The sequence below is a fragment of the Ochotona princeps genome, chromosome 6 (assembly GCF_030435755.1).
Source record: "Ochotona princeps isolate mOchPri1 chromosome 6, mOchPri1.hap1, whole genome shotgun sequence".
Lineage (NCBI taxonomy): Eukaryota > Metazoa > Chordata > Mammalia > Lagomorpha > Ochotonidae > Ochotona > Ochotona princeps.
The window spans coordinates 86391979-86417181 of NC_080837.1; the positions used below are offsets into that span (position 1 = coordinate 86391979).

The 25203-nt window shown below is 61.3% G+C and overlaps 1 protein-coding gene across 1 annotated transcript; it reads right to left on the minus strand.

The window, feature by feature from the left end:
- Positions 1–643: 643 nt before the first annotated feature.
- Positions 644–25203, minus strand: ST8SIA2 (ST8 alpha-N-acetyl-neuraminide alpha-2,8-sialyltransferase 2). Its single transcript, XM_058665380.1, has 6 exons — positions 25051–25203; positions 13110–13172; positions 10157–10294; positions 8369–8626; positions 6154–6447; positions 644–1189 (listed from the first exon to the last, which is right to left on the minus strand). The coding sequence occupies exons 1-6, from the start codon at positions 25146–25148 to the stop codon at positions 904–906; spliced, it is 1137 nt and encodes a 378-aa protein (XP_058521363.1). The 5' UTR covers positions 25149–25203; the 3' UTR covers positions 644–903.

Sequence of the window (25203 nt, forward strand, 5' to 3'; positions counted from 1 at the left end):
CACAGAGAGGGTGTTGCTGGACAGAGGGCCTGCTCTTGGAGTGGCTTCCTGCCCTGGTGTCCAGGGTGTCCAACGCTCCCGCCAGGTCGGGTTCTGGCAGCACAGGACCTGCTGAGCCCAGGGTGACCCTGTGTGGCTGGGGAGTGCGCAGATAGCTGCCGGCTGGTGACAGCTAGGAAATGGGGCAGCAAGATCCCCGGGAGCCTTGTGCCGGCACCCTTCAGCGAGGGCTGGAGGCTGGTGAAATCCCAGGTCAATGTCTGGGCTCTCCTTGGGACTCAAGATGGAACGTTCTGGATTCTGGTGTTGGCCAATCCACTTGATTCTGAAGTCGAGTCTCCCACCCTTCCACCGTGTGACAGTCTGGCACCATGATCCAGCCCCTGGCCAGTGACATTGCTAAGTTTGCACGACAGGGTCCCCAGCCCTGCTGGGCCCCGGGCCAGGGTCTGTGCTCTGCCACCCACCCAGCCTCCCCCTCCTCTTCCTCGCTGAGCCAGCAGCGCTTCCAACGGAGGGGGGAGGCTCTTGCCATGCTGGGTCTTGGCCACTCCTAGTCCACACCCCAGTGGCTTGAGGCACCCACAGCGTGTGGCTCCCCACTTGTCCTTCCAACAAGGATGCAGTCTTGGAAAGCCCGGGTTGTGTCCTTCCGCCCCAGCACGCAGGCCGAGTCTCCTCTGGCTGGGCATCCACGCTGCTCCTGTGTCTACCTACACTAGGTGAACACCGCACACTTAGGTCAATATTGATATGCAGGTTGGGAATACATAGACTCTGGTCACTGTCTCGCTTTCACAAAGAAATCCGCTGGCCTGCTCGCCCTGTTGTTTGTGCCACCCTGGCTCTGTCTGCCCGTGGTGTCTCCGGCAGATGTGACCACCAAGCCCATGGGCGCCTGACTTACGTGGCACCATCGCACTGGCCCACAGTCAGTTTCAGTGCCCCTTGCTCGTGCAGGCTTTTGAGGGCCTTGAACTCGAGGGGCATGGTGTGGGGGCTGGTGTGCGAGGTGTAGCCATACTTGAGGCTATCGTAGTAGTGGTACTTGACGGGGTTCTGGTTGTGGTCGAGCGGGAAGGGCCAGAAACCGTACAGATAGATCTGGCCGCAGAAGCGCGTGGCCAGCGTGTACATCAGTAGGCCGGTGGTGGGCCTCTTGATGTGCACTTTGTTGGTCAGCCAGTATCTGGAAAATAAAACCGGAGGAGAAATTGGGTGAGTCTGGGCAGTACCACGTTGAGGGAGATGTGGACATTGATCTGTCCCATTGCTCCCTCTGGCCACTCCAAGGACAGAGCGAGCTGTGCGTGCCCGCACCCTTTCCAGAGGCACCCTCAGAGCATGCTCAGAACAGGCATATCTGGGAATGCAGCTGCCGAAAAGGGGACTCAGAAAAGCCAATGACATGAGGCCGCTCAGGTGGGAAGGGCCAGCCCCATGATCCCAGCTCAAGCTGACAGAAGACTGAATGTTCTCTGAAGGGCCAGACTGCAGAAACAGGTCCCCACCCAGTGGCGCACTTCTGACAGCAGCCACCCCATGGGCACTGGCTGCTGTGGTTGGGCTCCGCCCCTCCTGAGACCAACCCCCTTCACCATGCCATCCTAGGCACTTCCTGCCTTCCTTTGACCAATTCTGGGCACAGTCCCTTCTGGCCCTGTCCCAGCAGCCCTCAGTCAGTGTGGAGCTCTGGCCCTCCCCAGGGTGTGCACACCACAGTTGGGGCCTGAGCTCAAACCAGCCACCCCTGCTGGCAGGAGGCGAGATGTGTGAGTCCAGCTCCCAAGCATGCTGTCCACACTCCATCCCGCAGAGCGGGATTCAAGCCACGGTGAGCTGGTCAAGCAGCTCTCAGTGGGCCTGGGGTCATGCAGCTGCTGCCCCCCTCCCCTAGGCCCTGCCCCTAAGTCCCTCTGGTGAGTTTGTTTTTGGTCTCACGTCTGGGGATAGCCTACCTGTCACCCCCTTTGCCCCTCAGTGGGTCAGGCCCTCGGCTGACCATCACAAGCGGTCGGGGCTCGAGATCCCTCACTGCCCAGGGCCCTCTCACGCTTGACCTGTCCATCCACCTCCTTGAGAGTAGCAAGCAAGCCTGCTGCCCAATTCTCAGGGGACTCTGTGGCAGGCAGCTCTCGGAAGTGCTGGTCAAGCCTCCAAGTGTCTCCCGTGTTCCCAGCATCCCTTGAGGCTGGGCCAGGCCAGGTCATCTGGCTGGCGGGCTGTGATGGTGGTAGGTTCTCTCCTTGCCCCTGGTCACCAGAGTCCTTGGTGAGTGAGAGCTGCCTGTGGGAGTGAGGAAGAGCCCCGCTGTGCTGGCGCATGGCAGTGTGATGGTAGCATGGCCAGAATCCATGTCCTGAGCCGGCTGCAGCTGGCATGCGTCTAGTTCACACAGAACAGAATGGCAAGATACTAGAAGGAGAAGCTGGCTACGCTGGGGCCACAGAGGGTGGCAGGCTTGTCACCCAGAGGTCTCATGGGGGGGAGGCCTCAGCTGCTTCCCTGTGGAGAGTAATGTCCAGCCGAAGCCTTTCCCACAGCCTTCAGGAGGCACCGGCCCTGCGCCCCTGTGTTCTGGGCCTGAGCCTGAGCCCTGCGAGGCATGGCAGGTGCACAAGACCAGCCTCAGGGCACAGGGGCCTGCGTCGCAGCAGCCCTCATGAACAAGTGTGTCCACCACATGAGCTCCCTGCTCAGTGCCCCAGGACCAGCTGCTGTTGCCCAGATGGCTTCGACTTTGGATTTGACTCACTGAGACCATTCAGGGCTGCCAGTAGGGTTCCTGGTCACCGTGGGGCTCCGGCCAGGCCTGGTGGCTGACTCACAGGAGCTGCAAGAGGGCATGTGGACTGATGCGCCTCCCTTAATGTCCCTCGCAGGTGGCCCTCTGCAGATGCCTGCTCTTAGAGCAGGTGCCGAGGAAGCTCATGGATGTATTTGACGAATGTGTGTGGCTGATGAGAAAGCCGTGTGGATTTGGAAACTTCTGTGGCAAAGTAAAACCTTGACTCCATTTTCAGGGCCTTTTGGGAGTCCCCTCACATATATGGGTTCTGGTCCCAGTTCCCCCCTTATCCAGGTAGCCAGGCATGTGGTCACTAACATCTCCAAGCCCCACTGTGGCACGTACGTGACGGCAGCTGGGCCACAGCTCTCCATGTTGCCCAAGAGAAGCTCTGGGGCCCGGCACAATAGCATAGTGGTTCTCCTCGCCTTGCATGCACCAGGATCCCATATGGGCACCGGTTCTAATCCCAGCAGCCCTGCTTCCCATCCAGCTCCCTGCCTGTGGCCTGAGAAAGCAGTCAAGGACAGCCCAAAGCCTTGGGACCCTGCACCCGAGTGGGAGGTCCAGAGGAGGCTCCTGACTTCGGATTGGCTCAGCTCCAGCTGTTGCGGCTGCTTGGAGAGTGAACCATTGGATGGAAGCTCTTCCTCTGTCTCTCCTCCTCTCTGTATATCTGACTTTCCAATAAAAATAAAAAAATCTTTAAAAAAAGAGAAAATCTCTGCCCTGCTAGCTGATGGATGCCCAGATACGAGCCAGCTCCCCGCCCATCTGCCTGCGTCGCGCTTGCGAGGAGCTGGGACAGGGCCCTGCATTTCCAAGCACTGTCTTGCTCTTCCGGCAGCCCTGCTGGAGCTATGGTCAGGCTCCCTGGGGTCCCACATGTCCCCTTGGTTGTCCAGGGGCCTTATCCACTCTCTCACAGATGGTCCTAGGCAACAGTGTGCTGAGGGGCACGGCTCTCGGCTTCGGGTCTCTTGGCTTCGGGTGCCGAGGGGCATGGCTCTCAGCTTCGGGTGGCGAGGGCATGACTCTCAGTTTTGGGCAGCTCACTGGTTGTCGCTCCCGAGGTGCACGCTGGGCATGAGAATGGCTCCTTGGCAGACCTTGCATAGAATGTGAGGCCTCTGTCCACCACTGTGTCCCACAGCCTTGCTGCCACCTACCCTGTCCTTCGAGTCCTCCTTGCCGGAGCTCAGAGCTCAGCCTGGCTTTGGCCATCTCGGTCATCCGTCATGTCCTCCTGTGTACCGCCGTGGCCACAGTCTTTGCGCAGGCTGTTTCCAGCAGGCATGGTCAGGAAGTGGCATTGCAGTGGCTCCCTGGGGATGCCTGGTCTTCTCGGGTGCCTTGGTTGTGACCATGGGAGCCTGCCTTGAGGCTCTGCCGGGCAGTGCATGCCCGACGTGCTGCGGGTGTTGGGGGTCTTCTGAGCTGTTCCGAGTGCCCAGCTGCTGCACCCCCGGGAAGGAAGGGGAGCCTCACAACAGCCAGGACTGGGCCAGGAGCTCAACCTGTCTCCTACCTGGATGCAGGGTCCAAGCACTGGGCTCATCTTTGGCTTTCCTGGGTGAATTAGCAGGGAGCTGGGTGAGAAGCAGAGCCGCTGGGATTCAAACTGGTGCTCTGATAGGGAGTGCTGGTGTTGCAAGCAGCGTCTCAGCCCAGTGCACCCCAACACCAGCTTGTTTCCTGGTCTGTGCTTTGGGTGTCAGACCTAAGGCTGTCACCACATCAGGAAGTGATGACGGCTTTCCTGCTCGAAGGGTGAACTCCTCTGCAGGAAAAGTACATGTAACAAATGTGACCTCTGTGTGTGAGTATGGAATTCCCATAGCCAAGGAGGGGTTTTACCAGGTAGCAGGTGCCATGGCTCATCTGCAGCCTGCTGATGGGACTGTGGGGGGAGATGTGGCTGGATCATGTGGCAGGCTCTGCTGCTCAGCCTCATGGGCTTCCAGCAGCTTCTGCCTTGTGGTTGCACTCCTGACCTGAGCTCCATCTCAGAGTCCATGGGGCACATCAAATCCCACCCTGACAGCCCCCACCCTGGGCAGTTGTTCAAGTGCTGGTGACTGTGCCACCACAGCAGGAGCCACGGCTCAGCACCACCCCGCTGATGTGGCTCAGACTATGCCTCCCCAGGCAGGCAGGGCCTGCACGAGAGGGCTGCGGGCACACGGCTAAGGGTGACGAGGGCCGGGACTGGAGCCCTCTGGGCTCTGAAGCCAGCCGCAGGTGCAGTGCCTCTTCCTCTACCCCCTCGGCTGGCTCTGCGGCTTCCTCATCGTGTGCTGTACTCAGTGCTCAGCCCAGCCCTGCTCCCGGGTGAGCCCAGGTGAGGGGCCCCTCTGCCTCGGTGCACCCTCCCATCTGTGGCACACACCACCTGGCCTGGCCCCGAGGCCCCGTAGGACCTGCAGCCAGCAGGAGCCCTCTCCCAGGGCCTGTGCCCCTTCTGCCCACCAGGAGCAGGCAGTCTGTCCCAGCAGCCCAGGCTGCCTTCCCCTCCCTGCCCTCTGGGAGCTTCTGCAAAGCCTGCTGGTGTGAGTGCAGGATTAACAGCCTGTTTGTTTAAACGGCTTGTTACTGGTGCTTAATGCTATTTTGACAGAAGAGAGTGAGTCAATTAGAGCTGGAAATAGCTCTGGCAGCCTTGGATTCTGCCAGGTGGTTGCCTGTCCCCTCCACTGGCACTCATCCTGCCCTGTGGCCCCTGCAGAACCCGGAGCCATCTTGGGCATCCCCTCTTTCCAGAACTTGGGACTTCCAGCTGGGTGCAGTGAGAACCTGGGTCCCTAGGGTGAGGGTCGTGCACCATGATGGGAGGAAAAGACATTGAGGGAGGCGCCTTCCTTGAGAAAGGGCTGTGGTCCAGCCAGCCCTGAGCCCACATAAGCATGTCCCTGGCCACACCTGCCCATGACTGGACACCTCTCTAGGAGTTCTGTGCCAGGATCCAAACCCCCACTGAACCTCGAGTCACAGCGGGGGCTCCCTGGGTGCCGGGCTGCAGGCTGACCCAGGAGTTCACTCATTTTCTAGGCATTGCCCATGTCTCCAAGGTCACTACTCCACCCTGTGGTTCGGACACAGGAGCTGTGGCTCTGAGAGACACAGGGCATGTGTGTGAGGCTGCACATCTGGGCCTTGGCATCTCAGATGCCAATCACTGGGCTGGCCAAGATGGCCACCCCATCCATCACCGTGGCCCTTCCCATGGCCATGGCATCTGCTCCCAGCAAGCCACCATCCAGCCCCGGTATCACTGACTTACAGCCTTCACACAGGCACCCAACTGCCAGGGCCAGCACTGCCGGGTGAGCCCGCCCCTCCCCAGGAAGGACAGGTGGCCAGCTCACCCGCGGACGGCGTGCAGCAGGCGCAGCGAGGGGTAGGCAGTGCGCACGCTGACGTGGTGCTTGAGGATGAGCGCGTTAACCCACTCCACACGCTCCTTGCCGCCCCGCGCCATGAAGGCCGGGATCCATAGAATGCTGCCGTTGAGGCTGCGCAGGCGCTGTAGCAGCTTCTCTCGCCAGGTGGCGTTGACCAGGTCCTCAAAGGCCCTCTGCACGACCGAGGGGTTCATGGTCACCAGGTCGGTCTTGAGCCCCACGTCCCGGGCGTACTCCTGCACGGGAGCCAGGTTGCACCTGCCGGAGACAATGCACCATAACCCTCAGGGAATGCAGGCCGCTGGCCTGGAACCTCGCCTTGCCCCTGGCCTCGCCTGCTTTCTCCTCCACTTCCCCCAGCCTAGCTCGTCCCTCCTCCTGCTTCTCCCAACAGGACTTCCCTGCGTCACTGGGCCCTGGGTCTGCGTGGTGCCTGCAGGAGGGGAGCCCTGAGCCAGGATGAGGCTGCAGGCAGGTGGGCCTGCTCATTCAGCACAGGACCCCAACAGCACTGCCAGCACCCTGGGGGGATGCCAGCCAGCACCCCATGAGATGCCAGCCAGCACCCCGGGGATGCCAGCCAGCACCCCATGAGATGCCAGTCAGCACCCCGGGGATGCCAGCCAGCACCCCGGGGTCTCCTCCCATGCTTCCTGAGATCTTGCCCTCAGCAGCGCCTCCAGTGGGGACTTGGCACCCTCCTGGGTGCAGCCCGGGACAGGCAAGCAAAGCAAGGTGGCATGGACAGACTCGGATCCGAGGGCAGTGGGAGCCCTGGGGGCCTGGAGGGGGCAGCAGAAGCAGACTGGGTCAGGGCCACGCAGGCAGTGATGGCCATCTCTGCAAGGGACCCTGGGTCACAGGAGTGCTCCACAGAGGGGGTGTGAACAGGTCTGTGGGCGTGTGCATGGCTGTGAGCTCACAAGAGTGTTCCACAGAGGGGGTGTGGGCGTGTGCATGGCTGTGAGCTCACAGGAGTGTTCCACGGAGGGGGTGTGCACGGGTCTGTGGGCATGTGCATGCCTGTGAGCTCATAGGAGTGCCCCACGGGGGGGTTGTGGGCGTGTGCATGCCTGTGAGCTCACACGGACCCTGCAGGGAGCATGGCTCTCTGCCCCAGCCGGCCTATCCAGCCACAGCGGTCTGCTCGCTGCCTGCCTCCTCAGACTGTCTGCTCCCGGCTGCTCACCTCCATCATGGTTCCCTGCCCTGTCTGGGAGGTGCAGCTGTGTTCTTCCTGCAGGGGTTGCCACCGGGGCACATACGTTCAGAGCGCCCAGAGGTTCTGGCCAGGGCCGGGGTGGATGGTGATGGCAGGGCAGGAGTGGAGTGTGGACAGAGGTCTTGGGTCAGCTCTGCAGCCGCAAGCTGTCCCCCAGGTGGGGGAGGAACTGACTGAAAGGGCCCAGCTGATGTGGCATCCCTGATGTCACGTGTGGGGTTTGTCATACCAGGGCTGTGGGAGGATGTCCCCAGGCCCCCTCAGCACTTCGGGGAGCTGAGTGTGTGGGGATCTGAAGGCTGGCAGGGCAGCTGCTCCCTTCTTGGTACCCCAAGACCGTGGGCATGGGTGGGTGTGCTGGAGCTCTGGGAGGGAGGAGGGACAGCCCAGTTGACTATCTCAAGCCTGTGGACATGCTCACGTCTCACCAGCATTGGCCTTGAGTCTTGATTTGTAAACAGAAGGACCCTGAAGCCACCTGTCTCACCCACTCATTTCACAGATGGTAAAAATGAAGCTGGGGCAGGGTGGGGGCGTGTGACATGCTAGGGAGCCAACCTGGCCTTAGGAAGCACATACCGCTTTGTAAGGGCTCTACCAGGAAGGCCCTGCCAGCTCTTGCTGCTGCCCCTGGACTTAGTCCGCAGGCTGCAGGGCTATGGACAGTGGAGACTGAGTGCTGTGTGCATCAGGAATGGGTAGCCTGGCCTGGGCAGGGATGACCACAGCAAGCGCAGGCTGGCGCTGCCCTGGCTCCTCCACCCTGGGGTCACAGCAGTGCCCACGCTGCCTCTCCCGTGTCCTGAGCTTTCGGGGGCCTCTGGCCGTTGTACACTGGGGCCCAACTTGAGGCTCTGCTGGTCTGTCCTCTCCCCCATAGCCATGCCCCGAGGAGGCCCTCAGCTCCCTGGGGAGTCAGGTGCATTGCTGAAGCCGGGAGGGCAGCACTCGGCCCACCTGATGACAAAGCTGTGTGTGTCGATCTCGGGGCCACAGCCACTGTTGAGCAGGACCCCTGAGTTGCCCACGATGGCGCAGGTGCGGAAGCGCTGGCTCTTGAGTGGCGAGGTGCGTGGCAGCAGCTCGTAGAGGTTGCGGGACACGTTCATGGTGCTGTCGCGGTCGAAGATGTAGTGTATGACATCGCCGGGCTTCAGGCTCCCCTTCAGGACCGAGATGTCCTTCTCGGCATCCAGGAACTTCAGGATCTGCTTCCTGGGGAGGCAGGCACACTTGAGCCAGGCGCCCCTGTGCCCCCCGCCTCACCCGTCCCAGTCAGCCTGCCCCGCCTGCGGGGAGCAGGTGCATAGCCAGAAAGGTCAAGGTGGCCGTGCTGAGGCGCCAGGAGGTGGCCGCACTCTGCCCTCCTCACTCCTGGACTTGGACTGTCTGGGAGGTGCCCCTAAGTTGCTGTGGGGCATGAAGCAGGCAGAAGCTTCCCTGGCATCGGGATATGCCTAGTGAGTCAGGCTGGGGGGCTCCTAGGACCCTCACACGGCATGTGCCCCGCTTCTTGCCTCAGTAATGACCTGGCCCCTCAGCGAGAAGGGGTGAGCCAGTGGGGGCTGCAGGGCATGGTTCGGGTGGGAGGGTTCCAGGCCCAGATGGTGTGGGGGTGCATGGTGCCCTTAACCATGTGTGCCTCTTCCAGGGCCCAGCCTAGGAGTTCTTGGGTGAGGGCAGTGGCTGTTTGGAGCCCCAGCTGGTAGCTATTTTTCCCCCAACCCTGGGTTCTCCTACAAGAGGATCCAGGACATGGTGACGATTGGCCTGCGGTGGGTTCCCCACCCCCTTGGGGGCTTCCTTAGCTGCCCTGTCCCCAGCTCTCAGCTCCCTTGTCCCTGAACCTTGCACATGGCAGGTTAGTCTCAGGAACACAGCTGTGCACTTACACACTGCTGGGATCCCGCCCACTGCGCAGACTCCACTGGGGGCTGTGGGCTCCTCCCTCACACTGATGGCCAGGGACAATCACCAAGTGCAGACCCTCGGGACCTGGCTAGCCCCTCCCCCAACTCCCTAACTCTCTGGAATCCAACACCAGACTTCTGATCATCTGGTGGGCATACCTGGTGGGCTCCTAGCCACCCTGCAAAACCCAACCCTTGGGCAGCCACTGCTGACTACCTCGGTGTCCTTACCAAGGGACGGTTGTCACCTCTGTTCTTGTCTACTTGCAAGAGGCACTGATCCCGCACGTGTGGCTCGTGCCCCTCCTGCCCTTGCTGGCATTGGTGCCTCCCAGGCTGACCTGTTGGGGTTCATGCCAGCACCCTGGGACCCCAGCATGAGGCTTGGGCAGAGACCGGCCAGCTGACTATGTCATGGCCAAGTGCTTCCAACGTAGGAGTTGGACTTCTTTCTCCATGGGCCACTTGCGCCTGCCTGTCTGAGTGCCCACATAACCATGCAAAGGTCAGGACCAGTTATTGCCTGGCACCCTGCCTCCTTCTCCAGGGCCAGGGGCCAGCTCCAGGCTCCTGCTGGCCCATGGGAAGTCGTCCTTGGCATGTTTCAGGAAGCGGACACCCTGTAAGAAAGGGGCTGCTCTCTGTAAGAAAGAGGCTGCTCTCTGCTCTCTGTGTGCCCATCCTGAGCCTGGGAGCTTCCCCTGCCTGGAGTGGCTGCATGTGGGCTCTGCACCAGCGTGGTGTGGCTGGTTCTGCTGGAGGACGCCTTGCAGCGGGGGTGCCACCTGCTCTGCTCACTGCCCAGACGGCGGAGGGCCGGCATGCCGGCAAGTACCTGATCCGCAGAGATACTGTCTGGTTGTGCCTCCACTTGGCCGCGGCAGGCTGGGCGCTGGGCCTCGCTCTGTCATTGCTCTTGTCCACAGCGGCCGGCCAGGAGGAGCTGTTGACGCCCACGTGGGCGCTGGAAGAACTGGAGGGGACAGGAGACAGATCAGCCTGCACGCTGACAATGTGAGCGCAGGCTCGATTGTAAACGCACAGGAGCCAGTGTGTCTGGTAGGATGCACAAATTCTTTCCCTCAGGAATACCCAGTGTTCATGCTTGGAGATAGTGGGGCAGGGAGGAAGAGAGGGATGTGAAAAGCTTTCTCCAGCCTTTCCCACCCACTGGGGCTTCCGCACTGGGAGCCCACCTCTGCACGGAGGCAAACCATACCCCAACACAGAATGGCAGCCTGCGGCTTCCCCCTCAGTCCCAGCCCTGCCGCAGGAAGCACCTGCTGTGTCACCCCCACTGGGCCACGAGCAGGGGTCCCCAGCCCCACAAACACTCATTCCCACATCCCTGGTGCTCAGCTAAGTGTCTGTTGCATTTGAATGGAAGTTCCATCCAGGGAGAGGCTGCAGGAGCTGGCTTGCTTGGGGTGGAGTGTGTATGGGGATACTGGGAACAGCAGGTGTCAGAAGCCCTCTTGAGCCTGAGGCTGACCATCTGTCCCAGGAGGTTCCCTAGAAAGCAAGCAGTGGTGCTGTGTGTCTAGTGAGGCGGGAGCCAGGCCGCCTTCTGTCGCTGCTTGCAGAAGCACATGGGTCACATCCAAGTCCCTTTTGTCTGTGCGTACGGCGGCCTCTAAGCGCTGTGCAAGTGCACTAAGTGGACATGTGACGCTTTCAAGAGTTCAAGGCAAAGAGCCCCACACTTGTTGTCTACTGCTGTGCAGCCAGGGTTTAAACACGACAGGGTCCTTCAGTGAGAGCCAGACACACGGCTCTCTGAATTCCCTTAGTGAACATACCCCTTGTCTCCTAGCCACCTGCCTCGGTCCTCCATGTCCCCCTGGGGCCACCGCTCTGTCTCAGATTCAGATAAATGCCGCTTTGTCGAGGCTGGAGGATGAAAGGACAAGAGGGAGGCGGAGGAAGCCCTCTCTCTCCAACATTTCTGCGTTGTTTGTGAAAGGAGTCCGAGGGCCGAGTGGAAGGGTTTCCTAGGCTGGGCAAGAACGTGTAAGGACACACCTGTTCAAGCCACATTGCCCTGCTTGTAGGAAGGGGTGTGGTGGCTCATGCCTCTGGCCCAGGGGGTCACCGTCTTAAACTGGCCCTGTGTGTCCTGTAGGCTCTGGGCCAAGCACCGAACCCCGCCATTGTAGCAGACAGCAGACGCTGGGCAGGGAGCAACAGATGGCTGTGATGAGAGCTGCCACATTGAGCAACTCACTGAGGCACTCACAGGGCCTGGGGCTGGCACTTGGAGCTCCTGTGGAGTCTGCCTTGGACCCTGGTCACACGTGGCAAATGCTCCCAAGAAAGCACCCACAGAGATGCCACGTGGATGCTTGCATTAGGCACCTTCTGGGTACACCCCAGAAGCAGTTTCTAGATCTCTCCCGGGTGCTGGGAAGTGACTGCTTCCTGTGTGGGAGGTGGCCAGCTCCACTCTGTTGCCAGCAGTTCTGAGCCTGGGTCCCCTGCATGGCCTTCTGGGCAGTGAAGTACTCCACCCTGGCTTTGCTTGCCGGGGGCCCCTCTGCAGGGGCCAGGTGGGGAACCCTGGGGCCACGGCAGGTTTCCATGCTCCGTGTGGCTGAGAGGGACACCTGCTGTCCCCAGCCCACAAGTGCTCTGTCCCCACCTCCCTACCCTGCCTTGGGTTGCACATGCTGCGTCCTGAGCTTCACCTCTTCTGCCCGAGTGGCAAGCCCTCTGGGACACCCTGCCCTCCCCACCCTCGTCTCCAGCCTGGTGTGGCCTCCTGGCTCCTGCTCCAACTAAGCGAGAAAGCTCTGGAGGAAGTGTTTCGCCAGCTGGACCTCTCGGGCTGCCTGGCTGGCCCCAGGCTATTCCAGCCAGGGAGGCTGCACCTGCCAGAGCCTGCGGCTGGGTAGCAGGGTGGGATTGCTCCCCAAAGGGGACATCCTTCCACGGGAGGGGCTTGGGGACACAGGGCCTCTGCTTTGTTGCTGCTTCGCTCACAGCTCTGTGGTGACTCAATAGCCGACAACCTGGAAGCAAGGATGTTAGGGGCTGAGGAGTAGTTTCTGAGGAGTTAGACCTGTGTGGCAGGTGGCAGAGGCCAGAAGGCAGGGGAACATGCCTTTCTGCATGGCACCTCCTTGCCAGGCTGGCCCCAGGCAGGGTGGGCTGAGAGGTGGCCTTTGCCTACGCCATCTCGCTGGGTGTGTGCCTCTGCCACACCTCTACCCTGAGCCACAGGTCTCCGAGCAAGGCATGGCCATGGCCAAGGCAAGCCTGGTCTGTTGCCTCAGCACTGGCATGGCCCATATCCCGCTGTTAAGAAGCCGTCTGGTCCAGTGCTGGCCGCTGTCAGAGTGTGTGCCTCACTTAGTTGGCTCCTGCACATTTTAGGAGGTCTCGTGGGGTCCCTGAATGCCTTGCCTTCCATGTTTGTCTCCTGGACATGACACTTGCTTCGACAGACTTACACGTCGGCTCCAGGGCCTTGGCTGCTGAGCCCGAACACAAGCCATGGGGAAGCACCCGGCTCGGCCGAGTGGGGGTCCTCTCCCAACACGCGCCCTCTGCGTGTTCCTGGGCATGACTGAGTGTAGGGGGTCTCTCCCCACACTTAGGCCCTGCATGCTCCAGTTTTGCAGCCTAAAGACCTCCCATCCACGGCTCCCCCAAGAGCAATTAGGGAAACGCAAAGCCAAAGTGAAACGCAACACTCTCCTCCTGAAGTCAGAAGTGGCATCCAGCACACAGGGACGTGGCTCCACAGCTCCCTGGTGGGCAGCCACGGGCACACCGTCTCAGTTACAGACCTGTTGGGCTTGCTGTGGAAGCTGCTCACGGCTGGTCGGATGGCACCTCTGCCCCCAGAGTCCCTGCGGGACAAAGGAAATGTGTGTTTACAGAAGGGATTTCTCTCAGTCGGGCCCCCTCCAGTGCCAGGAGACCCCACGCACCCCCCAAGAACTGCACAGCGAAGACGGGCTCCCCGCTGCAATTTGCGCATGAGTCAGGGCTGTGGGCCTTCCGGGCTCTGCTCTGACCCCTGCTTCAGCTAGCACCAGCGTGCCCATGGCAGACAACCTTGTGGGTAATCCCCGCCCCCCCTGAGGAACGCCATGGCATAACATAACTCAGCATCTACCCCAGTGTGAGTCAGCACCTTTTCTGCCACAACTTATCGTATGCCTTCACATGAGTCAGTTTGGGGTCCCTGGCCCCTTCCTCTGGTGATCGGCTCTGTTCAGTTCTATGAAACCTGTTGTTTGGCTGCATGGTTCCACCTGCACCATCGTCTTCTCAGGCTGTGGTGCATGGACACAGGTGTGCTTGGTATCCACTCTGGGGTTTGCACATGGCTTTGAAAAATTGTGGGCAAGACTAATGGCCAAAGAAAACCCCACATGGTGACCATGGCAGAGGTGGCGCCAGCTGACCACACCCGCACAGCTCAGGGCTTCTGCCCACTGCACATGCAGCCGGGAGGCTTCTGAACTTGTCTCCAGGGCAGAGGGTTTTGCAGCCATGGGTTGTCATCGGGCCACCGGCTGTGCTTGGCAGGTACAGAGGAGGCCTCAGGGCTGGCTGCGGACAGCCTCACCATGAGTTTGTCTGAGGACAAGCGCCCTTTCTCATCCATCACGGGGAAGAACGTAGGCCATCATCTGGGCGGGCCATACTTTCAGAGTGGGCAGAGACACCAGTGCCCAGAGACATGCCCTCCTCTGTGCCACCTTAGGGAACATGGACAGCAAAGATCTGGCTGTGGTGCAAGACTCTGCATGTCAACGCCAGACCTCTGCCAGGGCTGCTTCTGCCTCAGCACCCAGACCGCACCCTTGGCAGGAAGCTCCTTCCAGGCCTTGCCCTCTCCAGCAACCACTGTCCCTTGCCCCCAAATCACCAGTAGCATGTTGAGCACAGCCGTGGCGGCCTGGAGCCCAGCTCATGTCTGCACTGTGCGGGACTGGCCGCCATTCCTGTATGTGCTCCCTGGGGGCCGGAGGGAAGATCTGGTCTGTAGCTGCACCTGACTCTCTGGCACTGTCCTCTGGAGAGGCGCTCACAGCGGTGCATCCCGCCACACCCCTCTCCCCTGTCAAGTTCTTCTGGCTCCGTGTTCAGGCACTGTGGTGCCAGCTCCGTGGCTGGTGTGGAGGTTCCATAGCAATAGCGGGTGCAGTCCCACGACTGGGACAGCACCTGGCCATTGTTGGTGGGGGCGGTCAGTACTCACCCGTATCTTGCTCCCACAACAGAGCCAGATGGCTGTCCAGCCCTGTTTCTCAGGTCTCCAGGCAGCCCTGCGGCTGGGCCTAAGACCAGGTGGGCTGGGCCCTGTGTGTTGTGCCCGTTAGGTGGCACAATGGCTCTACCAGGCAGGATTATACCCTAAACAGGAGAAAGCAAGGTTTGTGGGAGGTGGGCACATGCCTAGAGCTGCCTGGCTTCTGCTGGGCATGCTGGGCTGGAGCCCGGTGGGCACCTGATGGTCAGCCATGCCCCTGGCTCACACTCAGTCGCTATGAAGCGGGTTTGTTTCCTCCTCTCTCACCAGCACAATGCAAACATTTTCCAGCACTGGTTCTGTGGCTGCCTCTTGCCCCACTGCACCCCAGTTCTGCTCTGGACCTCCCTGGTTTGACCCAAACAGCTTTCATCTGACTCTTGGACTAAGCAGCCCAAAGCCATGGGTTCATGGCACTCGGAGGTGGGGGCGGGGAGAGAGAGAGAGAGAGCGAGCAAGCGAGCATAGGCACAGTTGTACTTTCAGCCTGAGGAGCTTACCCCTTGCTGTTTGGAGACAGGAGCCTGAGCAAGCTCCTTTGCCTTATGAAATGCCCTGGCCCGGGTCTGTTGTCATGGTGATGGGAAGCTGACTGACACCACCGGCAGTGGCTCCTCTCATGTCCTTTCCTGTGTCCACCCGCTTTATCCAGGGCAGCCCCTGGGTGGGGAAGCTGGGTCCTGGCTTCTCTCTGGGCACTTCCCTGGAGGAAGCGGCTGCTAGGCAGAGACCAGAGGAGGGTGAAGTGAAGGGGTGGGCCAGAGCCCTCGCTGGGCCCCTTCTGCTTCAGGAAGCCCATGGTTCCCAGTGTGTCACTGACCAGTGCCCATGCTGCCCGGACGGCGTGCTCCAGCCGCCTGCCCACCTGACAGGACTCTGTCCAGCGTCACTTTCTTGAGCCCTGAATGGCCCTGTCTCGCTCATGCTGGGGCTGCACGGAGATGCACCTGCCTCTCCTCAGTGCTCAGGGACGCAGCCAGAGGCACGGCTGCAGGAGGGGCCTCATTTCCGGGGCCTCTGCTCCACCCAGCAGGCAGTTCACAAGTCACCAGGGAACTGAAGGACATCTGTGAGTTCATCTGGCCCCCTGTTCCCGATGGGGAGAAGGCAGGGCCTGCCCTGATGGTGAAGGCTCAGACTGCCCCTGGCAGCTCCTGGGCACCCCCTGGCCCACCCTGAGCAGCTTGTCCTGCCGCTCTCAGCTCTGGGTGGCTTGGTCAGCCCCGGGCACAGCATGCCAGGTGTCCTTTGCTGCTCCTCGCTTTGTGATTGGGCACAGGCTCATGGGAGCATCCTCCCGCCTTTCTCTAGGGGAACGGAGAGCCCCTCACAAGGCTGCTGTGTCCACACCCAGCTGGGACAGCCTGGTTTTCCCAGCATGCTGGTCTGGGCTCCTGCCCTGCGTTAACCACACAGAGACGCAGCATGGCAGCAGCCCATCGGCTCATCTTGCCTGGACTGTCGGGGCAGGCGCCCTGCGAGTAGAGGCCACAGCACCACTGCTCATTCCAGGTAGACCCCGCCCTCCAGCAGCTGCCCACTGGCCTTCCCAAGCTGGACCCTGATGAGGATGGAGCACCCCCAGGCAGGTATGCTCCACCCTGTCGTGGATCTGATGCTTTCTGTGTGTGCTTTAGTAAGCCGCCTCGCCCCAGGCTGCAGACCCTCCTGAATAGCCTTCTCCGACTCCTGATTCTGGCTGCATCCCTCCAGCCCTTGGCTTCTGTGTGTGAGGCCGTGCCTGGGCCAGGCCTGGCTGCTTTCCTCAAGGCAGGGATTCCATGTGGGAGCCACACACCGCTTAGTGGACTCACTGTGAGCAGACGATAATGCAGAGCTGTGAACCCCTCCCCGAGCCCCCCTCAGGCCCTGGGGACTGCAGGGAGCCTGAGCACATGGCCCTGCAGGTGCTTAGCCGGGTGCTCTTAGCGTGTGGCTCTGGGAAGGAGCCTGGCCCAGCATGCTTGTGACTTGCCCACAGTGTGGGTTCTGGGTGAGACCCAGCAGTCTGCCTAGCAAGCTCTTGAGGCGGTCCGGTACCCGCTGGGGCTGGGAGGCTGGGCTGCCATGTGCCCATCTCACCTGGCCCTTCCTGCCCCTGGCCCAAGAGGAAAGCAGCCCTGTGGGCGCCAGGTGTCCGGCTCAGCATCTGGACTCTTCCAGGTTCACCTGTCAGCCAGCCCTCTGGGTGTAATGAGGGCTGGCCAGGAAGCTGGATCAGGTGGGCACACGTGTGTGCATGAATGTATGCGCATGTGCAGTGGCATGGGTGTGCATGTGTGTGGGTACACATGCCTTCCAAGCAGCTTAGGATCTTAGGAGCCCTGCCAGGTAACCCCACAGAACAGGTAGGCTGGCCACAAACACACATGTGTGTGTACCCTGCCTGTTCTCCCAACTCCCTCCTCCCTCCGAGGGCATCCAGCGTGCCCCGAGCCAAGAGGGGGCCCTGTCTGCCTCCCTCCTGCCCTCCTTCTTTCCTTCCCTGCTAGCACTGTGCTATTATTTTTAATTAAACAATAACCACATAGGTGTGGCTTTGTGGAAACCACAAATGCTCTTAGGATACATTGTAGCACTGTGTGCACCTGCCAGGGCCGCCTCCGGACACTTCCACGGCTGTGCTGGACTGGTCAAGTGCAAACTGCCCCATCTGTCCATCCCAGCACACACCCAGCTACGTGCCCAGTGGTGCTGACCACCTCCACCATGGGCAGCCCTCACACCTCCGTGTCCAGATCGCTTCCTCTACCAAACTCAGCCAGTGCCCACTCCCCTGGCCCTTGGCATCCGCTGTCTGTCTCCAGGGATCGCATGTAAAATCACTATGGGGCTTAGCAGGCTTCTTTCCTATAAACAGAGGATTTTAAAATTTATTTGAAAAGTAGAGAGAGGGAGAGAGAATTGGTCCAGTACCCAAATGCCTGTAATAACCAGGACTGGGCCAGACCAGAGCTGGGAGCCGGGAGTTCAGTCCAGGCCTTCTACACAGGTGGCAGGTGCACAGGACATGAGCTGCCGCCTCCCAGGACCTGGCTCACTAATGGAATCTGGACACCAGCCGAGGCACTGGGCCATGGGGTGTGGGCACCTTAGGCAAGGCGATGCCTGCCGCCTCCCGTACGGCCGATAACATCCTTCGTGTTACCACCTGTTGCCTGTTCGTCCCTCTGGGAGGGACACCTGGGGGCTCTGGCTCTTTGCTGCCGTGGGCATGATGTGTAAATGCCTCGGGGACACCCTGTTTTTGTTTCTTTGGCGTTTGCACCCAGAAGTGGGTTTTCTGGGTCACTGGTGACTCCACGGTAGGTCCTGAGGCTACCGAGCAGCTGCCCCTAGCGGCTGCGCTTTTTTTCGCAGCTGGACTGTGTGTTACACCTTCCTCAGAGCACCGTGAGAGGTGTACTCTTGATCTTGCTGTACAGACCAAGAAGCTGAGGCCCAGCTGAGGAAGCCCGCTGGCCTCAGGCCCACCGACTCGAGCTTCCCCGCCAGTGGCTCCCAGGTGGCCCACAATACGGCCTGATGTCCAGGACTGACGTGGCTGGGGTAACAGCCACAGCGGGGCACTCTGAGGCTGGGCCATCACAGCCTACCTCTTGGTGGCGCCAGTGAGCACGCTGCTGCTCCCTGCGCCTCAGCCTGGCTGAGGCTTCTTGCTCAGGACAGGCTACTCTGGGAGCTCTGCTCCATGTACCTCTGTTTTCCCGGGTCCAGTCAGAGTGTGATGGACGGAGCCCCAGGGCCAGTGGGAGGGCTTTTCGGCTTCCAGTTAGATGGCATGGCCAGCCACCCACACAGCACCTTCCTAGGCACGATCCTGCTCTGCCCTCCTTACGCAGGTGGCACCCCTCTGAGCTCAGCCCTGGCTCTGCCCTCCTTACTCAGGGTGGCACCTCTCCGAGCTCAGCCCTGGCCCTGCCCTCCTTACTCAGGTGGCACCCCTCTGAGCTCAGCCCTGGCCCTGCCCTCCTTACGCAGGTGGCACCCCTCTGAGCTCAGCCCTGGCCCTGCTTCTGCATGTTAGGGTCGGGGAAGCTCCCAGCTGCCAGGCAGAGCCTTGGCATGCCCACCCCTCCCTTGGCACCCAGTAAAGGCAGCACTGGCGACTGGGAGGCCTATCAGCACCATCTCCTGTGGTCTTGGGTGCTGAAGCAGCTCTGACGAACTCCGCATGCACAGGTTGCATGAGGTGGGAGGCGCGATCGTGGGCAGCTGAGTGACTTCAGAACCAAGGGTGGCTCAGAGCGAGTGGGCTGGTGGGGACCGCGGCTCTGTGCTTGCTCACTGCATGGCTCCAGCACGCCCGGGATATACTGAGCTGTGGCTCTGTGACGGGGTGGGTGGGTGGTCTGTGAGAAGGGCAGCAGTGTCGGGCTCCTGGATATGCCCTCTCCTGCGAGGACATGTAGGCCCTCCCAGGGGGCGTCATTGCCCACAGCCTGTCCCAGGCCCAGGGCAGCCGATGGCACCAGGCAGCCCTCCATGAGTCTCCTCCGGGCCCTCATCCACTGTGTTGCTCGTGTCTTCTCAGTGTGCAGCTCCCTCCTGGTAATGAGATGGCCAAACAGATGCCATGCTCCAGCACCATTCTGATGAGCCTGGTGCCGGGGCAGGAGGGATCAGGTGGCAGGTGCAGACCGGGCCGCTGCATGGGGTCAGGGGATGCCTCCGAGCTGGCTCACCTCTGTGGCACTGTTCTTCATGGTTGCATCTCCCACTGTGGCCTGGGCACTCACGGCCTCCCTGAGTGGGTGCACGGTGCACACCATGGAAATAAGAGCCTGCACAGGACCCCCATGGGCTGTCATGCTCAGGAGCTCCCGGACTCCCTGGAGCCAGCAGCTCCTCAGCTGCCCTGTACTTGGTGCTCCCATCTGTAAAATGGGGGTGATGATGGTCTTGACTGGGGAGGGTCCCGGGTGGGAGCGGAACTCTAGGCTCAGCACCGCATTGGCGCCCAGCAGACCGCAACACAAACGGCCTGGCTGTCCTCTGCCAGGGGGACCCTGTGATGCTGGCCCCTCGGTGAGCCTGCACACCCTGGCTGCTGGAGTGTGAGTCCAGGAAATGAAGGCTAGGATCATGGGGCTAACCCTCGTCTCAGAGTCGGGGTGTTCCTCAGACAGCTGGATGTCTATGTTGCTGTCCTGTTTCCATCCTCCTCCACCTGCAGACTGTGGCATCCTCCGTCCAGCTGCAGGAAGAGGAGCAGTGGGGTGGCCTGAGTTCTGGGTTCCCCAAGAACAGGGAGTTGGGGAAAAGCCTGGCTGAGCCAGAGCGTCCTCGTTGCAGGGCCTCGGGGTGCTCAGCACACAGTGGGGTACCTGGCCACTGCTTTTGCCCTCTGTACCACCATGGGGTCAGTGGGGGAAGTGCTGGGATGAAGGGGTCTCGTCGGGAGGCAAGGGGGCTTCCTAGCTGGGTAGGGGTCCAGCTGTCCCAGGGAAGCAAGGACTTCAATGCAGCAGAAGGGGCGGGAGATACAGAAAGGGGGATGGCACACATGAAGACATGGAATATTCTGGAGAACTGAGGGCCCCAGGGAATGGCTGCAGCCTGGGGAGACCGGGAGAGGCGCCAGGCCCTGTGAGGCTCTGTCTGCCCTGTGAAAGCATCAGGGGCTGGTGGGTACTTTGCACAGCAGTTCAGCGGCTGGCTGAGACGCCCACACCTCATGTCCAGGACTCTACCCCCAGCGCCCTGCGCCCCAGGGGGCAGCAGTGGGGGCTGCAGCAGGTGGATTCCCACACCCACCTGGGAGACTTGCATTGAATTACCAGTGCCCACAGTTACGGGCCTCCAGAAAGTGACCCTGCAGGCAGGAGGGCTCTCTGCTAGTCGGGCTGTTTGCCTCTTTCAAATGAAATGAATGAAGAAAATGCAACCATTAGAAATACAACAGGGCCTGGCGCAGTGGCCTAGCAGCTAAAGTCCTCAGCTTGAACGCACCAGGGTCCCATATGGGCGCCGAGTCTAATCCCGGCGGCCCTGCTTCCCATCCAGCTCCCTGTTTGTGGCCTGGGAAAGCAGTCAAGGACAGCCCAAAGCCTTGGACTTTGCACCTGCGTGGGAGTCCCAGAAGAGGCTCCAGGCTCCTGGCTTTGGATTGATGCAGCTCCAGCCATTGCGGCTGCTTGGGAAGTAAATCAGTGGATGGAAGATCGTCCTCTCTGTCTCTCCTCTCTGTATATCTGACTTTCCAATAAAAGTAAAAAATAAATCTTAAAAATGAAGTACAAAAGCAACAGGTGCCTTTGTAAGGCCCCACTCTTTCGGAGTATTTATAACTTGCAAGTTTCCAACATCACCAATTTGAAAAACCTAAACAATTAAAAAACCTAGCAACCCTGTTGTGCCAGGGGAGGGCGGCCCTATGCGTGTGGGCTGTTTCTAAGATGGGTCTCTATTTACAATTTAAATGTAATGTTCGGAACAGTTGGCAACAGGACTGTTAGAACCAGACTGCCTTGCTCTCTCATTTTGTCGCCAGTCCCATTCCTGCGTGAGTGTGCACGCGTGGCCGGGAACAAGGCGGTGTTCCGGCTTCCATGCCTTGAGTATCACGTGTACCTGCGGGGCAGCCGGGCCAGGCCACGCCCTTGCCATCCATCTGGACGCGGCACAGGTCGTGCACCTGCCTCCCTTCAGCTGACAGCCGAGCCGCTCCCCACACACCGTCCGGTCTGTCTGGGGTCAGGGCTGGCGTCTTACATGTGTTACTTTCCAGACAGGGCCTGGAGTTGGGCTGGCATGTTCTGGGTGGCATCAGCTCCAGGTAGATGTCACCCTGACAGGCTGGTACACATGGGGCCCGCTGGTTCCTGCCTGGCAGGTGGTATGAGAAGCAGGTATACCATGACACAGGCACTGCCCACCTCTGGACCCATCTGGGGGGTCTGGGAGCTCCTGCCCACCTGAGCCACTGGGCTCACCTGGACCCGATGCATCTACCCCTTCTAGTATCTCTCATCCCACTTCTTTCTTCCTGAACTACTGGCAGGGAAGTCAGGAGAGCCCGGCGCATCGGGAACAGCCCGTGGGGTCAGGAAGAGGAGTCTACCACCTGTTCCCTGATTCAGAGGACCCGGCGTCTCACATAGTAGTCAGGACCCTGGGCTCTGTCCTACTGTAGGGTGAGGGCCTCACATTTGACTCAGCCTCTCAGTAAATGGCAGAGCAACAGCAAGTAGCTTAGAGGGGCTCAGAGGGGCCTGGCACCCAGGGCTCCTGGGGCCACTGGCAGGTATCACTGGGTTGCCTTGAGGATGGACTATGTTGGCTAAGCACCCTGGACAGCTCTTGGCACATGGCAGGCACTCAGCAATGCTACCTATGGTCACCATCCCCACCATCACGACCACCAGAGCTCAACTACCCCCTGACAATGACAGCAGCTTGCCTGGGAGTGGGGACATTAGTCCCAGGAGAGGAGGATGCCCTGCCCTGCTTGGGCATGGACCTGGACAGAGGTGCCATTTCTCAGGGCTGAAGTCACCCTAACTGATCTTGGGCCATGGGGGAGGTTCCACAGGGAGCTGTACTCCCTGCCAGGGCCGTGGCTCTGAGGCTCTGCCGTGTTCCCTGCCTGGGCCATGGCTCCGAGGCTCTGCCATGTTCCCTGCCAGGGCCATGGCTCCGAGGCTCTGCCGTACTCCTTGCCTGGGCCGTGGCTCCGAGGCTCTGCCGTGCTCCAGGTGGCTGTGTGTGCCGGGCAGGGTGCCTGGTGAAAGAGAAGCTTCACCCAGCAGACCCTGTGTGTGCACTTTCTCAGGACCAGACTTCGGAGACCCTGTGGCAGGTGCAGCAACAGGTGTGACAGACACCTGCTGGGGCCGTCAGAGCGGAGATGGATGGAGGCTGCCTGGGTTGCTCAGGGCCATTTTGGTAAAGCTCACGATCTCGGGGCATGCCTGGGCCACCAGGCAGGACAGCAGGTACCTGGGCAAGAGCTGAACTCTGCATGCTTCCTCTGCTCACACAGCCCCAGCTGCCGGGTAGCATCAGAGAGGGCACTCAAGAGCTGCGTGTCTCAGGGAAGTCCCTCCAAGGCAACCCTGGCCCTCCCTTCTTTGGAGGAAGGCAGGCAGGGCCCCAGGCAGGCAGCCCTGCTCTCTGCTCACCGGCCTTCCAGGGACAAGTGCTCTGTCCCTGGGTCTGCCCAGCCAGCCCAGCACTGCCGGAGAAGCAGCTCCAGAGCATGACAGGAGCTGCAGGCTGGGGATTCGAAGCGTCTTCGAGGCCTCTGGGAGAGGCACGGGGTCAGGGAGGGAAGCCCCCCAGCCCCCTCATGGGTGCTGAGCCCGACTGCACAGCAGTGACAAAGACGATGTGCGTGTCACACCTGTGTTCAGAAGCAGCCAGAAGATGCTGCTGGGATTCCTGCCTGCTGCCCCACACCTGACTCCTGCATGTGGCCTCTGCTGCTCTACATTGAGTCCACATGGAACAGCGCAGGGTGCGGCTGGGACGCTGGCTCTTGCCAGCAGTGGGTGCAGTGCTGGTCAGGACAGTGCAGGGTGCGGCTGGGACACTGGCCCTCGCCAGCAATGGGTGCAGTGCTGGCCAGGACAGCGCAGGGTGCGGCTGGGACGCTGGCCCTCGCCAGCAGTAGGTACCACACTGGCCAGGACAGCTTCATCAGATGGGAAGGGAGGGGCAGGACTGGTCAAGCCAGGGTCCATGGGGGTGAGAGCAGGGCTGCAGAAGATGGCGGTGGACACTGGGCACACCCTGACTTGTTGGCTACTTGCTCTAGGAACAGCCTAGCAAGGCGAAGGGCAGGAAGCAACAGGGACTCCCAAGGAGCCAGGTCAGGCATACAGCACCAGAACCTCCAACGTACAGTGCCTGCGCAGGCCTAGGGGCTTTCTGGCTGGCTGTACGGAAGGTGCTGGAAAGCGCCAACACTGTGTGCAAAGTGATCTCCTTGGCTGTTTAAAATTTAAAATCTCTGGTGCAAAAGGTGTCAGGTGGGACTTCAGGAATGGTGGAGGAATGTGGGGGCAGGACACCCACCAGCAGCACCAGACCCTCCTTCTCACTCCTCAAAGGTCAGCAAGGGTCGGGAGGCAGGGTGCCCCGCTTCGGCCACCCTAAGACTCAGAAGCCTGGTTTGCTTCCCCACTCAGGCTTTGGGGGCGAGTGGTGAGGAAACAGCTCCGTTTAGTGTCCTTGCATGGGAACAGTCCTTCGCAAAAGTTTTTGGAGCTAGGCCGGAAGCTGAGGGTGGGGAGAAGGCTGGGAAGGAGGCATCGCAGTAGCACCACGGAGCCCACGGAGGAAGGCTGGGGTGGCAGAGCTGCACAGGGCGGCCAGCAGCGCCTACTCCAGGTCTGGGGCGTGGGCATCCGGGACCCAGGCCCCGTAGCTGCCTGCCAGGGAGCTGGCAGCGTGGCAGAACCTCCCCTTGCGCTGACAAAGAGTGGAGCAACTACTGGGACAAAGGAGTAGTGCACGAGGCGCGGGACTCGCGCAGGGCGCCGGCTCACCGCGGTTCCACTGAGGCAGAGGCCGCCCAGCTTCCCCAGGGCTCTCCTCCCTTCCCGGAGCGCGCAGCTGCCCTCGCGCCAGCCCTGCTCAGGCCGCGAGCCCAGGACAGGGGCCGGGCCCTGCGGGGAAGGGTGGGGCGCTAGTCCCAGCTCTGTGGCCACAGCACCGGCGTCCGGCACCGCCTGCGCGCGCTCCAGGGAGTCCCGGGCCGGTGGATTGCAAGGGACTAGTGTTCCTGCCCGCTCGGGAGGGATCGGAGAAAGCGAGGACAGAGAGTGCCCCTGGGGGCCCAGAAACCCCGCCCAGCCACCCGCCTTGGTCTCAGAGCACAGCACCCCGGGGGGCGCAGGGAGCGTCTGAAGGCACGCAAGGACCGGGACAGGGACGGTGCAGCCCAGCTCAGTCCCAGCTCCAGCCCCGCGCACCCAATCTCAGCCTCGTGCACCCAGCCTCCAGCGCTGCCAGCGCCCGCGCAGGGCTCCCGGACCGGCGGGAGGTGCGAGCGTGTGTATCCCGGGTTAGGGTGGTACAAGGAACACTCCCCCTCCCCCAGGGTTTGAGCAGAGCCCCTGCCCTCAGCCCTGGCTTGGGGATCCCCGCCCCCCGCTCCGAGGTCCCCGCGCGCCCCCTGCCCACTTTGCCAAGGCGAGAAACCGACCGAGCCGGAGACAAAGAAACTCCTACCTCCCTCCACTCTCGGCCCTGCTGCCCGCCCGAGACACTCCCGGGCGCCCTCCCTCGACCCCGGCGCCACCACGCGCGGACCCCATCACGGAAGAGGCCGGGTGGACAAGTCAGTCTCTGCTCAGGGCACTTGAGGGGCCGCCCCGGGGCCGCGCCTCCCCAGCCCTGTGTCCCCTGAACCGTCCGGACAACCTCCCCTCGCGCCGCCGCCCCCACCTCTCCAGAGGAGTGAAGGGGCGCGGCGCACACAAAGCGGGTCGCGTGGGGCCCTCGGCGGCGCGGCGATTTACCCGAGGTCTTCCTCGATCTCCGAGATGTCAGCAAAGATGAGGAGCAGGACCAGCAGCGCGAAGGCAGCCAGCACCCCGCTCCGGCACTGCAGCTGCATGCTGGTGTGCGCCCACCGGGGCGCAGGGGCCTGGGCGCCACCGGGCGGACCCTGT

Excerpts from the sequence above, each read along its gene's own strand:
- ST8SIA2 (XM_058665380.1), bottom strand. The coding sequence starts at position 25,148 with ATGCAGCTGCAGTGCCGGAGCGGGGTGCTGGCTGCCTTCGCGCTGCTG. Across the intron at positions 13,173-25,050 it reads GAGATCGAGGAAGACCTCGG|GGACTCTGGGGGCAGAGGTG; the intron begins GTAAATCGCCGC and ends TTTGTCCCGCAG. Across the intron at positions 10,295-13,109 it reads TTCCACAGCAAGCCCAACAG|TTCTTCCAGCGCCCACGTGG; the intron begins GTCTGTAACTGA and ends TGTCCCCTCCAG.